Raw genomic sequence first — 22,537 nt, 5'->3', positions numbered from 1 at the left:
GGTATATATTGGTAAATAGAATAGATTTAGTGTCTGCCTTCATGCAGCTCAGAATCCAATGGGGAGTCACAAGGCACACTGTTAATTATTAATAAATTCATAGGTACCTTTCGGTGTGGCACCATTAATGAACATCTTTGGCTTTGGTGAGACGTTCTGTAGAAATATTTAAACCATAAATCTATTTCATTCAGTTTTATTATTCATCCATAGTGCCACACAAACTCTGCAAAATGGTTCACAGTCAACTGCTTATCTCCTCAGGATAATGAGCCATAAGTGTTCTTGGATGGCTGAAAGAAGAATCTGTGATACTGAAGTGTGCCAGGAGATGGTAGATATAATCCATCTTTAGGAGGCAAGAGTAGACATATTCTAAAATGTTGTTCTCACACATTGTAATCTTTTCAATGAACTTTTTTTCTAGTATCAATGCAAGGGCATAGACAAAGGATACTTTACAAGTCTTACAGGTGATAAAGAAATATTTTTTGAATTAATCAATGGGAATAGAAATAGATACTTGGTGTCTGCCTTCAAAGAGCTCATAACCTCTATAAGGAATTAAATCATTTCTAAGGATTAATACTAATATAAGATAGCATATTTGCATTAACTTGAAAGGACTCAGACACAGGTGTACTGACTAGCTATAGCCTCTAGAATTAACATAAGAGTTGTGATGCTTGTAGAGTTTCTTCATCAAATAAATAATCTTTCTTGGCCTTGATTCTCAATGGGTTCTAATTGTTTTTTAAAAAAGTCAGTAATTAGTTGTATCACCAGTCTGTAGGATAAGACTAATTTAGAAAGTTTTTTTAAATCAATCAGTTATTTTTGATACAGTATTACAGTTCCATAAAGTTAAGGTGTCAAAAAAATAATGACTATACTTAATAAATTAGTTACATTAACTTTATTCTTCAATACACTATGACACATATAAGGTTTAGAAGCCTTTCTGGGCACTGGCATTTTATGAATTGGAGATACACACACACACACACACACACATAAAAATAAGTGTGTGTACATAAGTGTCCAGAAACCTATGGCAGTGTAACTTAGATATGAGTAATGCTAGCCAATTAGGCATGTTGCAAGTTTTGTTTCCTATAGAATCCTGCCTTTTTCAGTGTGCCTCTCCTTATTTCTGGATTCTCAAGTTGCTATAGTTTTTCTCAAGGATATGCATATGGATGTTCAGACTAAGTCCTTTTATGAAGGAACTAGTGATAGGGAATAGTCATTCCTTGAAATAAAGCAAAAATAATTGATAAATGTGAAAATTAGACTTGGATACCTGCAAATCAAAAGCTAACCTTGGGTGCTTTCAGAGACCCAGTAGAAAGAAGGTTCATATAAGTGATGATTGCCTTCACATTAGCACCCAATTTTTCAAAAAGGCCGGTATTTGCCAATATGCAAGGTGAAAAGAGCATAATTTTTTACTAGGAGAATAGATACTATGTTGAAGATGAGCAACTTGGATTCATTAATCTTAAAAACATTGCTGAGAGGGAGCAAAAAACTGTACTTCTGTCCTCTCCCTCATGTACTAAGGAACAAGATTGATATAAAAATTAGAGAACTGAATAGGCTCACTTTAACCACAATAGCAAAGTGATGGAGAAGGAATAGCTGAAGAGACCATAGCAACAGAGCCATTGCTGTTGCTCATGATCAGCTCTAAAGTGAGCACTGGCAAATTAAATATCTCAGTAAAACCATTATCTAAGCTTCCTCCATTTATCTAAGCCATGCTATCATCAAAACCTCTTACCCCTTCTATTGCCTACCAAACTGCTACGAAATGCATTTTGTAGGTTTAGTTTTATCTTCTTTATTTTATTCTTTCCTATTTCCCTGACCTCAGAGGTCTTTTAGGATGTGTTTCACAACAACAGAATTCCAGAGCTAGATGGAAGCCCCACACTACTCAACTTTTTAAGCTCTAATTTGCATCCACAGTTACTACACGTACTCACTTGCTTGTTTAGCGTGATGTTGATTTTTGAACAATACTATTTATTGCCCTGACTAGCTCTTTAATTTACAGCTCAGGTAAAGCTCTCACATGCTCTGGCCACAGATGTCACACGTTCTTTGTTTTTGGACCAGTTTGACATTACACTATTCCTTGTAGTTCTCTATCACAGAAGGTTCCATCCCTGTCTACACCACATGCCTGATATGGATCTAGATAAAGCTGCACAGTCACAAAAAGGGTGCACCATGGGTGCCATGGCACAGTGCTGTGGCACACAAGTGCAGGATCACTGATCTGCTCAAGCTCCTCATTTGACATATAATGCAAGTGAGTCATAGAGAGTAGATGTGATCTCCTTAAGTTAATGGCAGGACTGGGATAAGAATCCAGGTATCTCAATTTCAGGTTTAGTGTCCTTTTTATTGCTTCCATGCTGATGGGGGAGACTCAAAAGGGTGTTTTTAGTTCCAAGCACCGAATCATCATCCCACACAATAGGAAGTTAACAGTATCTTATTTTCTGAAGCCTTGTATGGCTTTCTCAGACTTAATTAAAAACACAAGGAATCATAGGTGCTGTAGGAAATCACATGGCTGAATTAATAGATAAGGTGTGTGGAGCAGATCTTCTAGGGAGAGAGTTTTAAATCTGCAGTGATCAGTTTATTTTCTCCTGCCTGAGCATTTTATTTAGGCTTCTACTCTTAAACTATGGAATGTCACTTCTCAGTGTGCAACGACCTGCCCCATATGAGATTTGGCTCAAGATTTTGGCCTCATTAGCACTGTGTACTAACTGGAATGAGTCCCTGTGTTAGTCCGTTTGGATTGCTGTACAGCAAATACCTGAGTCTGGGTAATTTTAAAGAAGAGAGGTTTATTTGGCTCACAGTTCCGCAGACTGTACAAGAAGCATTGCACCAACATCTGCTTCTGGTGGGGGCTTCAGGGAGCTTCCAATTAAGGTGTGTCACATGGTAAGAGAAGGAGCAAAAGACAGAGAGAAGGTGGTGCTAGGCTCTTTTAAAACAGCCAGATTTCATGTGAACTAATAAAGCGGGAACTCATTCATTATCACCAGGAGGGCACCAAGCCACTCATGAGGGATCTGCCCCCATGACCCAAACACCTCCCACCAGCCCCTACATTCAACACTGAGGATCAAAGTTCAGCATGAGATTTGGAGGGCGCCAAACATCCAAATCATATCAGTCTCCTAGTAGCTTGTATCCGACCCATCCACCTTTGGCCATGTAGAAGGATGGGCATTCTACCTGAAGGCCACGGAAGAACACAGCAAAACTTTCGTCCATGGTCCCAACAGTGACTTATGATGCCTTAACAAAGCCTTCTTTTCCCGTGATTTCTTCTCCCTAAAATTGTCCCCATAGTTAGTATTTCCATTGATAGGGAGTGACAAGTAACTTGTTTTTATGCTTGCAAGGATAAAATAGCAACTTTTAATGTTATTATTAAGTATCTAATTTAAAAATGAGAAGCTTCCTTCAAGTTTGCCTTACAAAGTTGTTCTCTGGAACTTTCAGGTTCACATTCTGTCTTGCTCATGTCTTCCAGATACAATCCTTTCCATTTCCTGTCAAACTCTTGTTAAGCTGTCAAAGTCTAGCTCATTTATTGGCTACTGTTCAGGGTTTTTTTTTTCCTTATTCTCTCAAGAAAACTTAGTATTCTGTCCTCTCATCACTTTATTCAGAAATTTATCATAGCACTTTCCAGTCTAAATTGCAATGAATTGTTTATATGTCAGTCTTTCCTCCTCTCCCAGTATCTTCTCTGAGCTATCCTCTTTTTAAGACAAGGAATTATACAGTTGACCCTTGAACAGCACAGTTCGAACTGAGCAGGTCCACTTATATGCAGACTTTTTTCAACTAAATGTGGATTGAAAATACAGTATTTGCTGGGCGTGATGGCTTGTGCCTCTAGTCCTAGCTACTTGGGAGGCTAAGGCGGGAGGATCGCCTGAGCCCAGGAGCTGGAGGTTGCAGTGAGCTATGATTGCACCACTACACTCCAGCCTGGGTGACACAGTGAGAACTTATCTCTAAAAAAAAGAAAAAGGAAGGAAAGAAAAGAAAATACAGTATTGGGGGGATATAAAACCCACATATATGGAGGACTGACTTTTCTTATGTGTTTTCCTGAGGGATGACTGCAGAACTTGAGTATGTGTGGATTTTGGTATAGGTGGGAGTCCCAGAAATGATCCCACATATACCAAGGGAGGACTGTACTTTTTATTTTTTTTTATTAAGGTAAAATATACATGTATAATTTATCATCTTTACCATTTATAAGTGTACAGTTCAGTGGCAGTAAGTACATTTATATTTTTTCCCCTTCATCCCTCCTCTCCTCTCCACTTCCTGGCCTCTGGTAACCACCCATCTACTCTCCCATCTAAGTACTAACCAGACCGAACCCTGCTTAGCTTCTAAGACCGGGCGTGTTCAGGGTGGTACAGCTATAGACACACCCATCTACACTCTGGCTTCACGAGATCCAATTTTTTAGCTCCCACATATGAGTGAAAGCATGTGATATTTGTCTTTCCGTGCTTGGCTTATCTTGCTTTTCTTTGTCTGTTCATCTGTTGATTGGGCACTTTGGTTTATGCCATTATTTTGCCTTCTGTGAATTGTGCTGCAATAACCATGGGAGTGCAGACATCTCTTTGATAGATTGATTTCTTTTGTTTTGGATACATACCCAATAGTGGTATTGCTGGATCATATGGTAGTTCTATGTTTAGTTTTTGGAGAACCTCTATATTGTTCTCCATAGCAGCTGTACTAATGTACATTCCCACCAACAGGGTACAAGGGTTCCCCTTTCTCCACATCCTTGCTGGCATCTTTTCTTGCCTGTCATTTTGATAGAAGCCATTTTAACTGCAGTGAGATATCTCATTGTGGTTTTGATTTGCATTTCTCTGATGATTAGTGATGTTTAGCATTTTTTCATATTCCTGTTGGCCATTTGTATGTCTTGTTTTGAAGAATATCTGTTCAGATCTCTTGCCCATTTTTAATTGGATTATTTGGTTTTTTTCTTCTTGAGTTATTTGAGCTCCTTTTATATTTTGATTATGAATCCTTTGTCAGTTGGAAAGTTTGCAAATATTTTCTCCCATTCTGTGGGATTTCTGTTCACTTTGTTAGTTGTTGCCTTTGTTGTGCAAAAGCTTTTTTTATCTCGATACAATCCCAATTGTCTATTTTTACTTTGGTTGCCTGCACTTTTGAGGTCTAACACAAAAATCTTTGCCCAGATCAATGTCCTAGAGCATGTCCCCAATGTTTTCTTCTAGTAGCTTCATAGCTTTAGGTCTTTGATTTAAGCCTTTAATCCATTTTGATTTGTTTTTGTGTATGGTGAAAGAGAGGGGTCCCGTTTCATTCTTCTACATATAGTTATCCAGTTTTCCCAACACCATTTATTGAAAAGACTGTCCTTTCCCCATTGTATTTTCTTGGTGCCTTTTGTTGAAGATGAGTTGGTTGTAAATGCATAGTTTTATATCTGGGTTCTCTATTCTGTTCCATTGATCTCTGCATCTGTTTTTATGCCAGTACCAGGCTGTTTAGGTTACTATAGCTTTGTAGTAAATTTTGAAGTCTGGTAGTGGGTTGCCTCCAGCCTTGTTCTTTTTTCACTGGATTGCTTTGGCTATTCTGTGTCTTTTGTGGTTCCATATAAATTTTAGAATTTTTTTTTCTATTTCTGTGAAGAGTGTCATTGGTATTTTGATAGAGATTGTGTTGAATCTGTAAATGGCCTTGGGTAGTATTATCATTTTAACGCTATTAATTCTTCTAGTCCATGAATGTAGAATATCATTCCATTTTGTGTGTGTGTCCTCTTCTATTTCTTTCATCAGAGTTTTATATTTTTCCTTGTATAGATCTTTCGCCTCTTTGGTTAGATTGATTCCTGGGTATTTTATATTTTTTTGTAGCTATTGTAAATGGGATTGCTTTCTTGATTTCTTTTTCAGATTGTTTCCTATTAGCATATATAAATGCTAATGATTTTTGTGTATCATTTTGTGTCCTATAACTTTACTGGGTTTGTTTGTCAGTTCTAACAGTTTTTTAGTGAAGTCTTTAGGTTTTACTAGGCATAAGATCATGTTCCTTGTGAACAAGGCTAATTTGAGTTCTTCGTTTCCAATTTGGATGCCTTTTATTTCTTTCTCTTGCCTAATTGCTTTGGCCAGGACTTCCAGCATTACATTGAATAATAGTGGTGAAAGTGGGCCATCCCAGTCTTGTTTCAGTCCTTAGAAAAAAGGCCTTCAATTTTTCCCTGTTTAGTACAATGTTCATTGTGGGTTTGTCATATATGGTCTTTATTGTTTTGAGAGATGTTCCTTCTACACCCATTTTGATAAGGGTTTTTATCCATAAAGTAGTGTTGAATTTTATCAAATGCTTTTTAGGCATCCATTGAAATGATCATATGGTTTTTGTGCTTGATTCTGTTAATGTGACTTGTGATGCTTATTGATTTACAAATGTTGAACCATCCTTGCATCCCTGGGATGAATCCCTCTTGATCATGGTGAATGATCTTTTTAATGTGCTGTTAAATTCTGTTTGCTAGTATTTTGCTGAGGATTTTTGCATGTGTATTCATCAGGGATATTGGCCTATAGTTTTCTTTTTTTGTTGTGTCCCTGTCTGAATTTGGTATCAGGGTAATGTTGGCCTCATAGAATGAGTTTGGAAGGATTTTCTCTTCTTCCTTTTGATACCAATAGGATTGGTATTAATTCTTCTTTAAATATTTGGTAGAGTTCAGCAGTGAATCCATCAGATCCTGAGATTTTCTTTGATGGAAGACTTTTAATTGAAGCTTCACTCTCATTACTTTTCATTGGTTTGTTGAGGTTTTCTATTTCTTCATGGTACAACCTTGGTAGGTTTGTATGCGTCCAGGAATTTATCCATTTCTTCTAGGTTTTCCTATTTCTTGACATACAGTTGTTCATAATAGTCTCTAATGATTCTTTGTATTTCTGAGGTCCCAGTTGTTATATCTCCTTTCTCATTTCTGATTTTATTAATTTGGGTCTTCTTTCTTTTTTTCTTAGCTAGTCTAGCTAAAGGTTTGTCAATTTTGTCTATCTTTTCAAAAAAATCAACTTTTCATATTGTTGATCTTCTGTATTTTTTTTAGTCTCAATTTCATTTCTCCTCTGACTTTATTATTTCTTTCCTTCTGCTAATTTGGAGTTTGGTTTGTTCTTACCTTTCTAGTTCCTTGAAGTGCATCATTAGGTTGTTTATTTAAAGTCTTTTTACTTTTTTGATATAGGCATTTATTGCTATAAAATTCCCTCTTAGTATTGCTTTTTCCGAATCTCATAGATTTTGCTATGTTGTATTTCTATTTTCATTTGTTTCAAGAAATTTTTAAATTTCCCTCTTAATTTCTTCATTGATCCATTGTTCATTCAGGAACATAGTGTTTAATTTCCATGTGTTTGTGTATTTTCCAAGTTTCCTCATGTTATTGTCTTATTTCTTTATCCATTCAGCCGCTTTATACATTTTAATTGGAGAATTGAGAACATTTACATTTGGCATTAGCATTGATAAGTAAGGACTCACTACTGCCATTTTGTTACCGGTTTTCTGGTTGTTTTGAGACTCTTTCTTTCTTCTTTTGTTACTGTCCTCCTTTGTGGTTGGGTGATTATCTCTGGTAGTATGTTTTAATTTTTGCTTTTAGTGATTCTATTATAGGTTTTTATGCTGTGGTTACTGTGAGGTTTACAAAAAACATCTTATAAGTGTAACAAGTTATTTTAAAGAGATGACAACTTATCTTAGAACACAAATAAAAGAATAGAATCAAACAAAGGCAAAAAACACACACAAAAAAAACTCCATCCCACCCCCATTTTGACTTTTAGTTGTTTTCATTTACATATTTTTATATTACCTATTCCTTAACAGGTTGCTGGAAATATTGTTTTTGATAGATTTGTCTTTTGAGTTTCATACTAGTTACGAGTGGATTGCACATCACAAATATATTCAATTTTTTGTAGTTTGAAAAATTTTGTTTTACATGTTAGTGTTTTTTTCCTTTCAGATTGAAGAACTTCCTTTAGTACTTCTTAAAAGATGGGTCTAGTGGTGGTGAATTCTCTAAGCTTTTGTTTTTCTAGAAAAGACTTTATCTCTCCTTAATAGTTGAATGATAATTTTGCTGAATGCAATATTCTTGGAAAGCAGTTTTTTTTTTTTCTTTGAGCACTTTGAAAATGTCATTCCACTTCCCCCAACCTATGTGATTTCTGTTGAGAAGTCTATTGCCAGACAAACTGGACCTCCTTTATATGTTGTTTGCTTCCTTTCTCTTGCTGCTTTTAGGATCCTCTCTTTTTCCTTGACCTTTGAGAATTTGACTATTATATGCCTTGGGGTAGTCTTATTTGGTTTGAATCTGTTTCTCATTCTAAGACCTTCCTGTACTTGGATATTTATACCTTTCTCAAGTTTTCAAAAGTTTTCTGTGATTATTTCTTTAAATAAGCTTTCTACCCCTTGCTCTTGCTCAGCTCCCTTTTGAAGACCAATAACACTTAGATTTGACCTTCAGGGGTAATTTTCTACACATCGTAGGTAGTTTTCATTCTTTTTTCTTTTTCTTCTCTGACTTTGTATTTTCAAATGTCTGGTCTTCGAGCTCACTCACCCTTCCTTTGCTTGGTTCATTCTGCTGTTGAGATCCTCTAAACAGTTCTTCAGGTTGGCAAATGTATTTCTCGGTGCCAAGATTTTTGTTTGGTTTATGTTTTATTATTTCAATCTCTTTGTTAAATTTCTCTGATAAATTTCTGAATCGCTTTTCTGTGTTATCTTGGAGATCACTGAGTTTCTTTAAAACTGCTATTTTGAATTCTTGGTTAGAGAGCTCACAATTGCTATTTTGTTAGGGTCAGTCATTGGATTTTTGCTGTGTCTTTGTGGGGAGGTAACAGTTCCCTGTTTGCTCTTGTTTCTTGTGAGTATATGTCTGTGTCTTTGCATGAAAGGAATATGTATTTATTCTGGTTTTCTCTGTCTGGTTTGTTTTGGGTTTTTTTGTTTATGCTTTTGTTTTTTGAGACAGGGTTTTGCTCTGTCATCCAAGCTGGTGTGCAGTGAAATGATCATGGTTCACTGCAGCCTTGAACTGCTGGGCTCAAGCAATCCTCTTGCCTCAGCCTCCCATGTACCACCATGCCCAGCTACTTTTTTTGTTTTTGTAGAGATGGGGGGGGTCTCACTATATTGCCCAGGCTGGTCTTGAACTCCTGGCCTCAAGTGATCTTCTCACCTTGGCCTCCCAAAGTGTTGGGATTATAGGTGGGAGCCACCATACCCAGTCTTTTTGTTTGTTTGTTTGTTTGTTTGTTTGAGACATGGTCCTATTCTGTCATCCAAGCTGGAGTGTAGTGGTGTGGTCATAACTCACTCTAGCCTCAAACTCCTAGGTTCAAATGAGCCTTTGCCTCAGCCTCCTGAGTTGCTAGAACTACAGGTGTGTGCCATCATGCTCAGCTAATTTTTTAATTTTTATTTTTTGTAGGGACAGGGCCTTGCTATGTTGCCCAGGCTGATCTCAAACTTCTGGCCTCAAGCAATCCTCCGACCTTGGACTCCCAAAGTGCTGGGATTGCAATGTCAGCCACCATGCCCCAGCCTGTTTTGGTTTTTATTGAATATATTTGTTTAGTAAATCTTTGCTGCTAGGTCACTGCCTCCTTTTCTGCTCTAGGTGGTGCCTTAAGCCTAGGTTTGCCTTGGCTCTAGTAAATGGTTGGAGCACTACCTGTCCCAAATGGGGGAGGTCTCAAAGGGGTTATACCAGTAGTGTGGGAAGGCTGGCTATGGGTTTGTGCCTAGGAGACCTGCAGAACATACCTCCTACAGTGGGGTGCTGCTGAATAGCTGCTCTGATTTGACATCTCCTTTGTCTGAGTTACAAAGCAGTTTCCAGGGCTGGGGATAGGAGTTCCATTTCCCCGCTTTATCTCTGCCTGTCCTCAGGGATATTTGTCCCTTCAGGCAGTCATGATATTTCCCATGGGTTAAGAGAAAACCAGTCTCCTGCCAGGGAACCCAAGAAGGTGAGGAAGCTGGTTGACTACCTCAATTTCACTTTCTCTCGTGTAGAAACTATGAGTTGGGGTAGATTTTCTGCATGGCTGCTGCTGGGCAGAATGGGGGAAGGGATGTTGTGGATGTGGGAATCCGATTCTTCTACCTTTCCTCAGCATTTTTCTACTTCTCTGTGGCTCTGGGAACTGTCTCATCCTCATACTTGAACTCTGAGTTGTTGCTGGTGAAAATCTCTAAGCTGTATATTTGTTTTTTGGTTTTCAGTTGAGAGGAGAAAATCCAGCTTGCCTCTCTGCTGTCATTTTGGAACCAGAAGTTCCAGGACAACTGTATTTCATTCATCTCTGTAAGACTCATAGAAAACCCTTAATGTATTATTTCAAAATATGAATAACTTCAGCATTATTAAATGAAAGTTCCCCTGTTTCGATACTATCCCTCTTACCTGGACACTAGATCATCTCTAGGTACTCAACATTCCCATCAGTAGAATCATTCCACAAAAATTTTGTTTCTAGAAAGCTTTCCATGCCATACAAACATTTCACCTAAGTGAAGTAATACATTTATCCATCCATTAACAAATTATACCTGGATTAACTATCAGAGGAGAATAGTACCCTGAAGGTTTAGAACAAAGACAAAAAGAGGTTTGATGGGAATGTGCAGGAAGGTGTGTACTGCATGGAAACATTCAAGGGCGAGACAAAGAAGTAGGGGGCATTTGTTGTCGGGATAGGGAGGAGACAGCATTAAAGCCATGTTGTACCTTCAGAAGTGAAAATAAGGAAGTAAAAAGGGGTGTGGGGAACTTGAATTCATCCTTTGCCTAAATTGCCATTTTTCCCAAGACTTGCCCTAGTTGGACAGAAAACCACTGTGCTGTGTGGTTGGAGATTGGAATAAGCCATTCTCACACCTCAGTGACAAATGCCTGTTGACAGACATGTGTATGTAGGTTTTTTTGTTTTTTGGTTTTTTTTTTTTGAGTGGGTCAAGTCTTCTTAGGTAGTTGTTGGGTAAATGTCAACAGTTTAGGCTAGCTAGTATTTTGTGAAAACATACCATGTCATATGTCAGCCATGTTATTTCTAAGCAACTCCACCAAAAAATATATGGAGGAGCTTTCTACAGTCGGCTTTATTTTTGGAAATTTTTGTCATTAAGACTGACTAAACTGGCAATTTCTACCAATGTGGCAATAAAATGCAGGAAACAGAGAGCAACTCCACCAGTGACTACGTTAGGAAAGAGAAGCCTTGTTAGCTACTTGAAGCAGTCTAGGATTCTGCGTAGTTGTTTGCTAGGCTGACATCCTGTTTATGAGTTTTAAAGCTTAAGGAGCGGGGAGGGAGTTACTATTTTTTCCCTAGCTCTACAATTTGAGATCTCTGGGTCACAAATCTTTAAAGCTGTAGTTTACATTCTAAATAAAAATTAAGCAGGTCAGTGAAAACATTGATGTGGCTTCCTTCAAGCAAATAGTCTAGAGATGTTAATTATCTAGAAATTCCTTAAAATACCAGACAATTGCCAATTAAAAGTCAATACAGAAATTGGGAAGGGGTTTCTTTTAGGCTTTGAATTTCTCACATGCACAATAAGGGCAAAGTTGTATATTCAGAAAGAGAGTGAATTTATTATCTGTGCTTATCTTTTTTCAATAAAAAAGTTGGGAGGACAGGTTGGTCTCTTATTCTCGATTTCTTTACTCCACAAAACTACAACCCTTTCTATATATAATCATGCACAAGATAATGACATTTCAGTCAATGACAGACCACATAATTGACTGTGGTCCCATAGACTATAATGGAGCTGAAAAAATTCCTAGTGCCTAGGGATGTCATAGCCTTTGTAATGCATTACTCATGTGTTTGTGGTGAGGCTGGTCTAAGCAAATCTACTGTGTTCCCAGTTGTATAAAAATATAGTACATACAATTATGCATAGTACATAATTCTGAATAATGATAATAAATGACTATGTTACTGGTTTATGTATTTAGTATGCTGTATTTTTATTGTTATTTTAATACATGCTCCTAATTATTAAAAAACACAAAGTTAACTGTAAAACAGCCTCAAGCAGGGCCTTCAGGATATATTCCAGAGGAAGGTATTATTATCATAGGAAATGACAGCTCCATGTGTTATTATCCCTACAGACCTTCCAGTGGGACAAGGTACCGAGGTAGAAGACAATGATGTTGATGATCCTGGCCCTGTGTAGGCCTAGGCTAAAGTGTGTGTGTGTGTCTTAGTTTTTAACAGAAATAGTTTAAAAAGTAAAAAAATAACAGATTTCTAAAATTTAAAAAAAGCATATAAAATAAGGATATAAAGAAAAATTTTTTGTACAGCTATACAATGTGTTTGTATTATTACAAAAGAGTCAAAAAGTTTTTAAAAATTTAAAACTTTTTCAAGTAAAAAAATTACAATAAGCTAAGGTTAATTACTGAAGAAAGAAAAATATTTTAAAACAACTTTAGTGTAGCCTAACTTTACAGTGTTTATAAAGTCTACAGTAATGCACAGTAATGTCCTAGGCCTTCACATTCACTCACCACTCACTCACTGACTCACCCAGAGCAACTTCCAGTCCTATACGCTCCATTCATCATAAATGCCTTATATAGGTATACCATTTTTTATCTTTCATACCATATTTTACTGTATCTTTTCTATGTTTAGATATGTGTAGATGCACAAATACCATTGTGTCACAATTGCCTACAGTATTCAGCACAGTAACATGCCATACAGGTTTGTAGCCTAAGAAGCAGTAGGCTGTACCATATAGCCTAGGTGTTGTCAACCTAAAGAAAAAGATACTAGACAAAATTTTCTTTAAATATCTTGGGTTACTTTGGGAATAGAAATAAGGATTATAATCTGGAATACATAAAATGGCAAGCCACCAGTGCGCTGGGTGAGGGGAGTTTTTATTAGCAAAAAGAGATTTATATAAGCTGGTTAGAAACAGAGTTCATTGCTTCCAGAAGTTCAAAGCCAGAGTTGTTGTCAGTTAATTGGTGGAGATGCTGTTACTGGGCAAGGGTTCTTCTGAGAACATCTTAATTGAATTATTGTTGTCCTAAAGAATGTCTAGTGATAAGCCTTATCAAAGGAGGAGATGAGTGAAGTATGCAAAAGGGTTTTTTGTGGGGTTTTTAGAAAGCCCTTGGAAACAGTTCTTATCTCAGATATGTAAGCATGAGCTTCCTCTCCTTCAGGCTTTCCTGGGCACTATTTTGTTTGGGTTTGAAAAGTGATTTCATCCTGGTATCTACAACTTTCACAGTGTATAGGCTATACTATCTAAGTTTGTGTAAGTATACCCTGTGATGTTCCCACAATGATGAAATCATCAAATATGCATTTCTCTGAATACATCCCTGTCATTAAGCAGCACATGACTGTATATATTAATAAATTATCCATGTTCTTTTTATAAGAGATTAGGCCATGTCCAAGTGGCCTGAGAATTCTTCCAACCTACTCTGCCCATTTATTGATATTAACCCTTAAAGCCATAGATAAACACCAGGGGAGAAAGTAAAAACTGCAGAACAAAATTTAACATCACACATGATCTCCCTTTTTTTGGCTTCCTACAGCTGTGTCATATTTTGTGGCTATCTTAAGTTATCTCAATGTATCAAATCTAAAATAAGTCCTTGTTATAGATTTGGGATAGATGGCTATGTAAAGACAAACTAAGGTGTTTTTTTTTTTCATACAAAATACTATAGTATGCTTTTATACAACTATGTCCTGAACTTAATTCCTTGCATTTTATTAGCTACAGTTTTATAACTGAAATTAGGACATTTTAATCACTGCAAGTATCACACTAGCATAGGTCTGTCCCAAGCTAGCTCCCCAAATGTTTCTAACACAACCATTTTTAAGACAAAGTGCAGTTTATTGCTTACCACAATAAGGCAGAACACCACCTCTTAAAGCTTTGGTGAAGGGAAACCAAGGTCAGAGTTTGTTGAGAAATCGAGTTTGATTTAAGGCAGGTCTTTCAGTGTGAGGGCCCTTGATTAGCATTGGGTAAGGATCACAGTACAACAGGATTGGTGGAAACAGCAAGGGAAGGATTTTAAAAGGAGGGATTCATAGAGTTACAGAAAGTGTTACAGCAGGTGGTCAGGCAGATAAACCGAGTGGCACACAGAGAATCGGAGAATCAAAGTTTATTCGCCGGTGGGCTCAGAGGGGTCTCACTATCAAATTCTGAGCCCCGTCTACCTGATTTTTCCCACCTTTATTAAGTTGGGATGGTCCGAGGGGTGGGGTCTCAAGTGGCTAAGGTAATAGTTTAGTTGATGTGTCAGGTAATAGGTTAGTATTATGCTGATGTGGGTCTTCCATGAGGGGTAGGGGTCTCAGGTGGCTGATGGGGGTTTTCCTTATTAATAGAATCATGGAGTATGAACTGTCAGTTGTTACTTTCCATGGAAGAATTGATGGGTCTTTCAGGAAGTTCCTGTAAAGAGCAAATCATTTGCTTGGACAGGAGACTCCTGGAAAAAGAGTCAGGCTAATAGACACAGGAATCGCACAAAGTCTTTGTAACGTAGACAGTAAGATGTGGTGTCAGTTCTCAGTATCCAAGCTGACTGTGGGGTACATGGTTTCAGTTCTCAGGTCTACTAAGATAACTCAGTCTTGTAACAGATGAACTGAAGCATTTGATTTTTTATTTACAGCTCCTTATGTTTGTAGCAATTTGACACAAACAGCTTTTTACATTTCAGCATTGCTTTGCAATCATTTCTCAGTTTACTAGTCTATTTCTTGTGTTTGGAGGGAAAATCAAAAGAGAAAAACATCCCAAATAAATGTCCTTTAAATCCAGAGGCAGAAGCAGAGGGAGCCTGAATGCTATGCTTGATTATTTAAAACAATAACCCATCATTTGGGGCAACTTTTTAAAGGTCGAAGATGAAATCATTGGTGCTGGGTACTTTCCAAGTAGATGAAAATCCTCTGAAGCAGGTGGAAAATTACCATCTTTTAAAAGTTCCAGCTCTGTCTCCAGACCACTTGTCTCTTACCTTTGAGTTGGAAGCAGGGAAATTGTCTGAGATCATTGCAAACTCCAGTTCAGATTCTCTCTTAACCCAGTTACAGAATAGGATATACATTCCATTAGATGCCTCTAACTTCCGTTTTCTCTCCCAGAGATAGGACACTTAGGACACAGTTGGTAGTCACAGTTTTGAGAAGCAGGAGGTTGTTCTGAAGCAATGAGGGATACTTAGCTGGGAAGAGGCTGTCTAAGGGTGAAGCACTAAGGATGCTTAACATTTGAAAGAAGTGTGAACACTGTATTTACATTTAAATTAAAATGGAAACTTTGTATAGGTTATATTTCTGAAAGGTGTGTGTGGCACATCTGCTGAGGTCTATTGTTTATTCATGCTGTAAATCCTTTGAAATGTGTTAAAATGCTTCCCACTCATTATAAAGCTCCTGCCACCCCTGGATTAGGACTTTGATGTCACCAATCCTGCTTCAAAGGGTTCTTTCTGGGCTATTAATCACAGTTTAGCCTCTGAAGATATCGCCAGAGAAAACATTTGGACATCTTTGTGCTAGACTTGCTAAAACTTTGAAATCTTGAGTGTCTTGCATATGCACAAATTACAGCACTTCCTTTCATTGACAACTTTTTATTTTGCTACAGAATCAAATGACACTGTAGATAAAAATGCAAACAAATCTTTTCACACATTTAGTTTGGGGGGCAGGGGATAAGAGAGGTGGTGAAGGGTGGGTGGGTAGAGAGGAGGGGAGAAGAGAGTCTGAACAGGCCACTCAGACTCTTCAAAGGTAAAAAGGGATAGGAATCTGAGTGACTAAGAGTTGCGTTATTATTTTTTTTTTTTTTTTACTAACCAGTGCTCACATAGAGAATTCGTGAGATTCCCTGGTCTTCTCTTGCCTTCTACTCTCTGCTTTGAGACCTATGTGAACTGTTCACAGCAAATAACAATAATAATAAAATATTAGTTAATGTGAAGTAAGTACTTGCTTTGTACCAGTCCTGTGTGGACAGTGCTTTTTGTGAATTATCTCATTGAATCCCCATAACAATGCTGAGAAGTAGATAGTACTGTCTTGGCATTATAGACAAGGAAACTGAAGCTCTGAGAAGTTAACTTGTTCAAGATCACACCTCTGGAAACTGCAAGGCCCACAAAGCTCCTTTAGCCCCCAGCAATCAGAGGCTGCTTCCTCCCACTGCTTACTCCACTGGTTCACTGGGAGTGGCCATGTTCCTCCCTATGTGCTGAGGGATTGGTGGGATTCAGGGCTCACTATCCCAAAGTATGGGATAAGACGCTCATGTGAGAGGTGCCATCCAGATACTCAGATGAAAGTAGTGTCCTTATCTCTGAAAACACAGGGACATGGAGAAGAATCTGAACAAACAGGACTTGCCATGTTTCCCCAGTTTATTACCATCAAATCATATTCTTTTTCCTATCATATTTCTCCATTACACTCTCCTTTATTTCCTTATGAAGGCTCCCTTGTCACCTAAAACTTACATTAAATAAATTTGTATGTTTTTCTTTTATTAATCTGTCTTTTCTTATAGGGGCCTCAGCCATGAACCTAGGATGGGTAGAGGAAAAAACACTTTCTCTCCCTTACAGGATCCTTACTGTCTGATCTGCCTGTCAGTGTCTATGTCTCTTGTTCTCTGTCAATCCAACTTCTTTCTCAGGAAAACTCCCTTCGGCATCTTTTTTCTTCCATATTCATCTCTGTGAATGACTAGCAGTACCCTAATTGGACTATTTGTTGTTAATGTAGTGAAAGAGATATAACATGAAATATATCTTTCTGAACAAAATTTGTGTACAATACAGTATCATTAACTATGTGTATGTTGTTGTACAGCAGATCTCTAGAACTTTTTCATCTTGCATAACTAAAACTCTATACCTACCAAGCAGCAGCTCCCCATTTTCTCCTGCCCCCTCCCACTGGCAGCTACTGTTCTACTCTCTGCTTTTATGAGTTTGACTACCTTAGATAACTCGTGTAAGTGGAATCACGAAGTATTGTGTGCCTTTGTGACTGGCTCATTTCACTTAGTATAATGTCCTATAGCTTCATCCTTGTTGTAGCATATGACAGGATTTTCTTCTTTTTTAAAGGCTGAATATTCCATTGTGTATATATACCACATTTTCTTTGTCCATTCCTCTGTCCATGGATATTTAGTTTGTTTCTACCTGTTGGCTATTGTAATAATGGAGAGTGAATATTTCTTTGAGATCCTATTTTCAATTCTTTTGGATAAATACTCAGAACTGGGATTGCTGGATCACATGGTAGATCTAGTTTTAATTTTTAAGAGAACTTTCATACTATGTTTTCCACAGCAGCTGCACCATTTTATATGCTACCAACAGTGCAAAGGATTCCAATTTCTCCATGTTCTCTTCAACACTTATTTTCTGTTGGTTTTTTTTTTTGTTTTTTTTTATGGCAGTCCTAACAGGTATGAGGTGATATCTCATTTCATTGTGGTTTTGATTTTCATTTCATTTCCCTGATGATTAGTGATACTGAGTATCTGTTCATATACCCATTAACCATTTGTATCCCTTCTTTGGAGATATGTCTATTCAAATCCTTTGCCATTTTAAAATCAGATTACTTGCTTTTTTTGCTATTGAGTTGTAGGAGTTGTTTATACATTCTGGATATTCATTCCTTATTAGATATATAGTTTGCAGATATTTTCTCCAATTCTATAGGTTGTCTCTTCACTCTGTTGATTGTTTCCTTGGCTGCACAGAAGTTTTAGTTTTATGTAGTCTCATTTGTCTATTTTTGCTTTTGTTGCCTGTGCTTTTGGTGTCATATCCAAACAATCATTGCCAAGACTGTTATGAAGCTTTTCTCCTATGTTTTCTCCTAGAGTTTTATAGTCTCAGGTCTTACATTAAGTTTTAAATCCATTTTAAGTTGACTTGTGTATGATATAAGATAAGAGTTCAATTTCTTTCTTTTGCATGTGAATATTGACTTTTCCTAACACCATTTGTTGAAGAGATTATTTTTGCCCATTATATAGTCTTGGCACTGTTGTCAAAGATCACTTGATCATATATATATGAGTTTATTTCTGGGCACTCTGTTCTGTTTCATTGGCCTATATGTCTGTCTTTATTTCAGTACCATACTGTTTTGATTACTGTAGTTTTGTAATATGTTTTGAAGTCAGGAAACGTGAGGCCTCCTTGAGCTTTGATCTTCTTTCTCTAGATTGTTACAGCTATTCTGAATCTTTAGTGGTTCCATATGGATTTTAGGATTTTTTTCTACTTCTGAAAAAGATGTCATTGGGATTGTGATAGAAATTGCATTGAATCTGTAGATCACTTTGGGTGGTATGGACACTTTAACAATATTAAGTCTTCCAGTCCATGAATAGTGATGTTCATCCATTTATTTGTGCCTTCCTTAATTTCTTTCAGCAATGTCTTGTAGTTTTTATTATATATGTCTTTTGCCTCCTTGGTTAAATTTATTCCTATTTTGTTTTTGATTCTATTGTAAATGGAATTGTTTTCTTAATTGCTTTTTTGAATAGTTCATTGTTAGCATATAGAAATGTAACTGATTTTTGTTTGTTGATTTTTGTGTCCTGCAACTTTACTGAAGTTAGTTCTAACATTTATTAGTTCTAACAATATTTTTTTATATGGGCTCTTCAGAATTTTCTACATATAAGATGTCATCTGTGAACAGAGATAATTTTACTTCTTCCTTTCTGATTTGGATGCCTTTTATTTCTTTTTCTTACCTAATTGCTCTAGCTAGGATTTCCAATATTGTGTTGAATAGAAGTGATGAATGTGTGCATCACTTGAAGGAAATTAGAAATATTTAACCCAAAAGTATATTTCTTTGACATGTTTTTGAGATGGCTGCCGTGAGTCTCACAGATAGAAGTAACACTGCAAAACTGACTTTTGTGGGGAGGGGGGAATTTACATCTGTATAAAATGCAGCCAAGTCTGTCCTTTGCCAATCTAGACACCTTTATAGGTCTGGGGGGAAAAAAAACATTTACCATCTATACCATCTATTCTCTCTAAGGGCTGCTACCTGTAAGGTTTCATTTACATAACAAGACCAGCTTTGCTAGTTAAGCCTCTTCCTCTTTCCCTCCCTGTTTTTCTGCTTTCAAGCCCCTGTTGTTTAAAAGCCTCTGAACCTCACTGAGGAGTAGAATCTTCATTCTGAGGGTTCCTGTGTATGCACATTAGAATAAATTTGTAACTTTTTCCTCCTGTTAATCAATCTGCCTCATGTCAGTGATTTTTTCAGTGAACTTTAGCAGGGCAAGAGCCTTTTCTCCCCCCATCCTGTTCCTGATCTTAGAGAAAAACTTTTAGGTTTTCACTGTTGAGTTTGATGTTAGCTGTGGGCTTTTCATATATGGCTTCTATTACATTGAGGAAATTTCCTTCTATTTCTGCTTTGTTCAGTGAATTTAATAGTTGTATGTTGTTTCTTTTTGTTTATAAAACTAATATAAATTTTATTTTATTTATAATTTTTAAATAAATTATTTAAAACTTATAATTATTATAATTTATATCATTGAAGGTTCAAAATTCAAAATTTTCCAATTTTTTCAAATTCAGAGAAGATTATTTGGAAAATTCAAAAAAATACAAGGACACAAGGGGAAAGTTCCTGGTGATCCTATTCCTTAACCCTTCATTCAGTTTCAGTTCTGTGTCTTTTTTTCCTCAGGTAATTTGGCCCAAACAAGAGCTAGGATAACAGTGGCCTCAAGATCTTTGCCTCCACATTTCAGTGCTGGGAGAACCAAGGTGAGTAACAGAATTGCACCAAAAATGTTATGGGCCAGGGGGGTACTCCTGCCCCAGAGATAATCCAAGGGTGGGCAGCATTAGTTCCCTTCATCCAGCCCACTGCCTGGACATTCTGGTAATGAGGTGGAAGGTGTTTAGGAATTCAGGGATTAGGAAATTTGAAATAACATTAAGGATTCTCAGAAAGACCACTTAAGATAATGCACAATGGCACCTGATAATAAAGTCCATCTAAGAAGAGATAATGCATTTTCCTTGAAGCTGTCACCAGCCTACACCAATAACAGGGGCAAATGGAATCAGCAGGAAAGAAACTAGACTGTTTCCTACTGCTCTGCTTTGCCCCCTGAAGAATGAGTTGTACACTTGTCTGTGCAAGGAGGATGTTAGAAGGGTTAATAAATATCCAGATGTAAAATAACGTTTTTAACTGTTCTACCCTTCTCGCTAAAGCTTAGCAAGGGTCTCAAGGACTGCTTGGGTAATATTCATTGTATATGCCAACACCGAAAAGGAATTATCTTGAAGGTAATGGAGTGATAAACGGGTCACATCTGTGAATTTTCTTACTTTTTTGTTTACAGTGAATATTAATTTATTTAATAAAGAATAAGTACTTTGGCCATACATTAATACTGTTGAATATTATCCCAAAATTGATGCAGACATTCATATTTATACTTACTTCCCCTGAGAAGAAAAGACTTGCACAGAGTAGGAACTCAAATCATTTTTGTTAACAATAATTTTTACACCTAGATTGATATTGTAATTCATTATAGCCTTGATAATTTATAGCAAGATATTAGGACTATTAAACATGGACTATATAGGCCTCTATAGGAGATTTACATGGGAGTTTCAGTGGTTCTGAGAGCCTCTTGATATTACATGTAAAATTTTATTTGTATTAAATACAGTTGATTCTCATTATTTGTAAATTATTTTCTACGAAGTCACGGCAAGCTCTGAATCAGCAAATACTGAAATGTTTTGCTACTAGGGTAAATGTGGGGTTAGGATCCCATGACACTCTGGTCTCAATATTTTTGTCAATTGGTCAATACATAACCTCATTTTATGTGTGTTTCTGTTTAAAGAGAACTTATTTAATATATTCCTTCCACATAATTAATTATATTCAGTATTTCTTTATATGAAACAGTATTTTAATTGCTGCATTTGTGTTGTTGACTAACAACCAACAAACCTTATCTAATGCGCACATTTTAGGAACAGGATGTTTCCATGAACTCCAGTTCCATGGGCCCATCACAACCTTCTTGTGCTTAAGAACAGTAAACAGCACTTCACCACTATACTTGGGGGACCATTTAAATAGCAAAATTACCAACAAAAAACACAAAAATACAAAAAATGTGGCACTTAAAGAGACCTCAAAAAGAATACCATGTTTATAGCATGAGAGCTGAAACAAGAAGGTAGAGCATCACCTGTTTGACCTCAACTGGAACCACGTGCTTCAGGGGACTCAAATTTTTCACCCCTCTCTGCTTGTCTGTGAATGACCATGACTTTGGGGTAACAAAAAATTTTAACAAGTAGGAAATTTCACAAATAATAAGTATGGACTGTATATGTGTCTTTTGGAGTCATTGGCTTCCACCAGATTCTAAAAGGGATAATGACACAAAAAGATTAAAGACCTCCTTCTTTAATAGTAGTACTTCCTGTCAGCTCAGATTCCCACATTCCTCTCCTTTCCTCGGTTTGTTTTTTGACTACTGGCCCCTGCCAGAGCCTGTTCCTCTATCTTCCATACTTACAATAGCAGCACGGTATTGCCTCTCTCCCTGTACTGTCTACCATTATTCAGACACCACCCACATTTGTGTGGGTAAGATAAAAATGACTAGAGATTTGTTTTCACTTAGAAAGGAGACAAGAGTTGAAAGTTTTAATTAAGGCATCCAAAAATACGAAGGGCAACAACAGCAGTAAAAAAACAAAACAAAATAAACAAGTAAAAAAACTAACTCCAACTACTCTCTGCCTTACCCAAGGTAAAATAACAGGAGTGCCCCTGGATCAAGCTGAGCTCTGTAAGGGAGAAAAAGTAGTATATCTTTTCCTCACCTATGATAAGGTTTATGGCTGAGACCCCTATAGTGAAAGACAGATTAATAAGAGAAATGTATACAAATTTAGATGACATGGGAACCTTCAGAACTGAAAACCCAAAGAAATAGGGAAATCTGTATTTTTATGGTCAGTCATGCAGAAATATCATTGGAGAACAAAAAGGTATGATCTAATGGTAATAAACTAGGGCTAGTTATTAATACATTACATTCTGTTTATTTTGCCTTGAGATTTTTTTAACATTTTAAATTTTTAATTATTAAATGTACATAATAGTTGTATACATTTATAGGATACATGTCATGTTTTGATACAAATAATGTGAATTAAACAAATCAGGGTAATTGCCATATCCATCGCCTCAGGCGTTTATCATTTCTTTGTGTTAGAAACATTCCAATTCCACTTTTTTACTTATTT

The 22,537-nt window shown here is 36.8% G+C and overlaps 1 protein-coding gene across 1 annotated transcript in view; it reads left to right on the top strand.

Moving 5' to 3' along the window:
• Positions 1 to 22,537, top strand: part of MYO3B (myosin IIIB) — a 373,201-nt gene that overhangs the window by 206,125 nt on the left and 144,539 nt on the right. Inside the window, exon 22 of the mRNA XM_069471407.1 lies at positions 19,932 to 20,011. Within this exon, the coding sequence (XP_069327508.1) occupies positions 19,932 to 20,011 (80 nt within the window). The remainder of the gene's footprint in view (positions 1 to 19,931; positions 20,012 to 22,537) is intronic.

This window comes from Eulemur rufifrons, chromosome 1 (assembly GCF_041146395.1).
Source record: "Eulemur rufifrons isolate Redbay chromosome 1, OSU_ERuf_1, whole genome shotgun sequence".
Lineage (NCBI taxonomy): Eukaryota > Metazoa > Chordata > Mammalia > Primates > Lemuridae > Eulemur > Eulemur rufifrons.
This window is presented reverse-complemented; position numbering and strand designations above follow the sequence as displayed.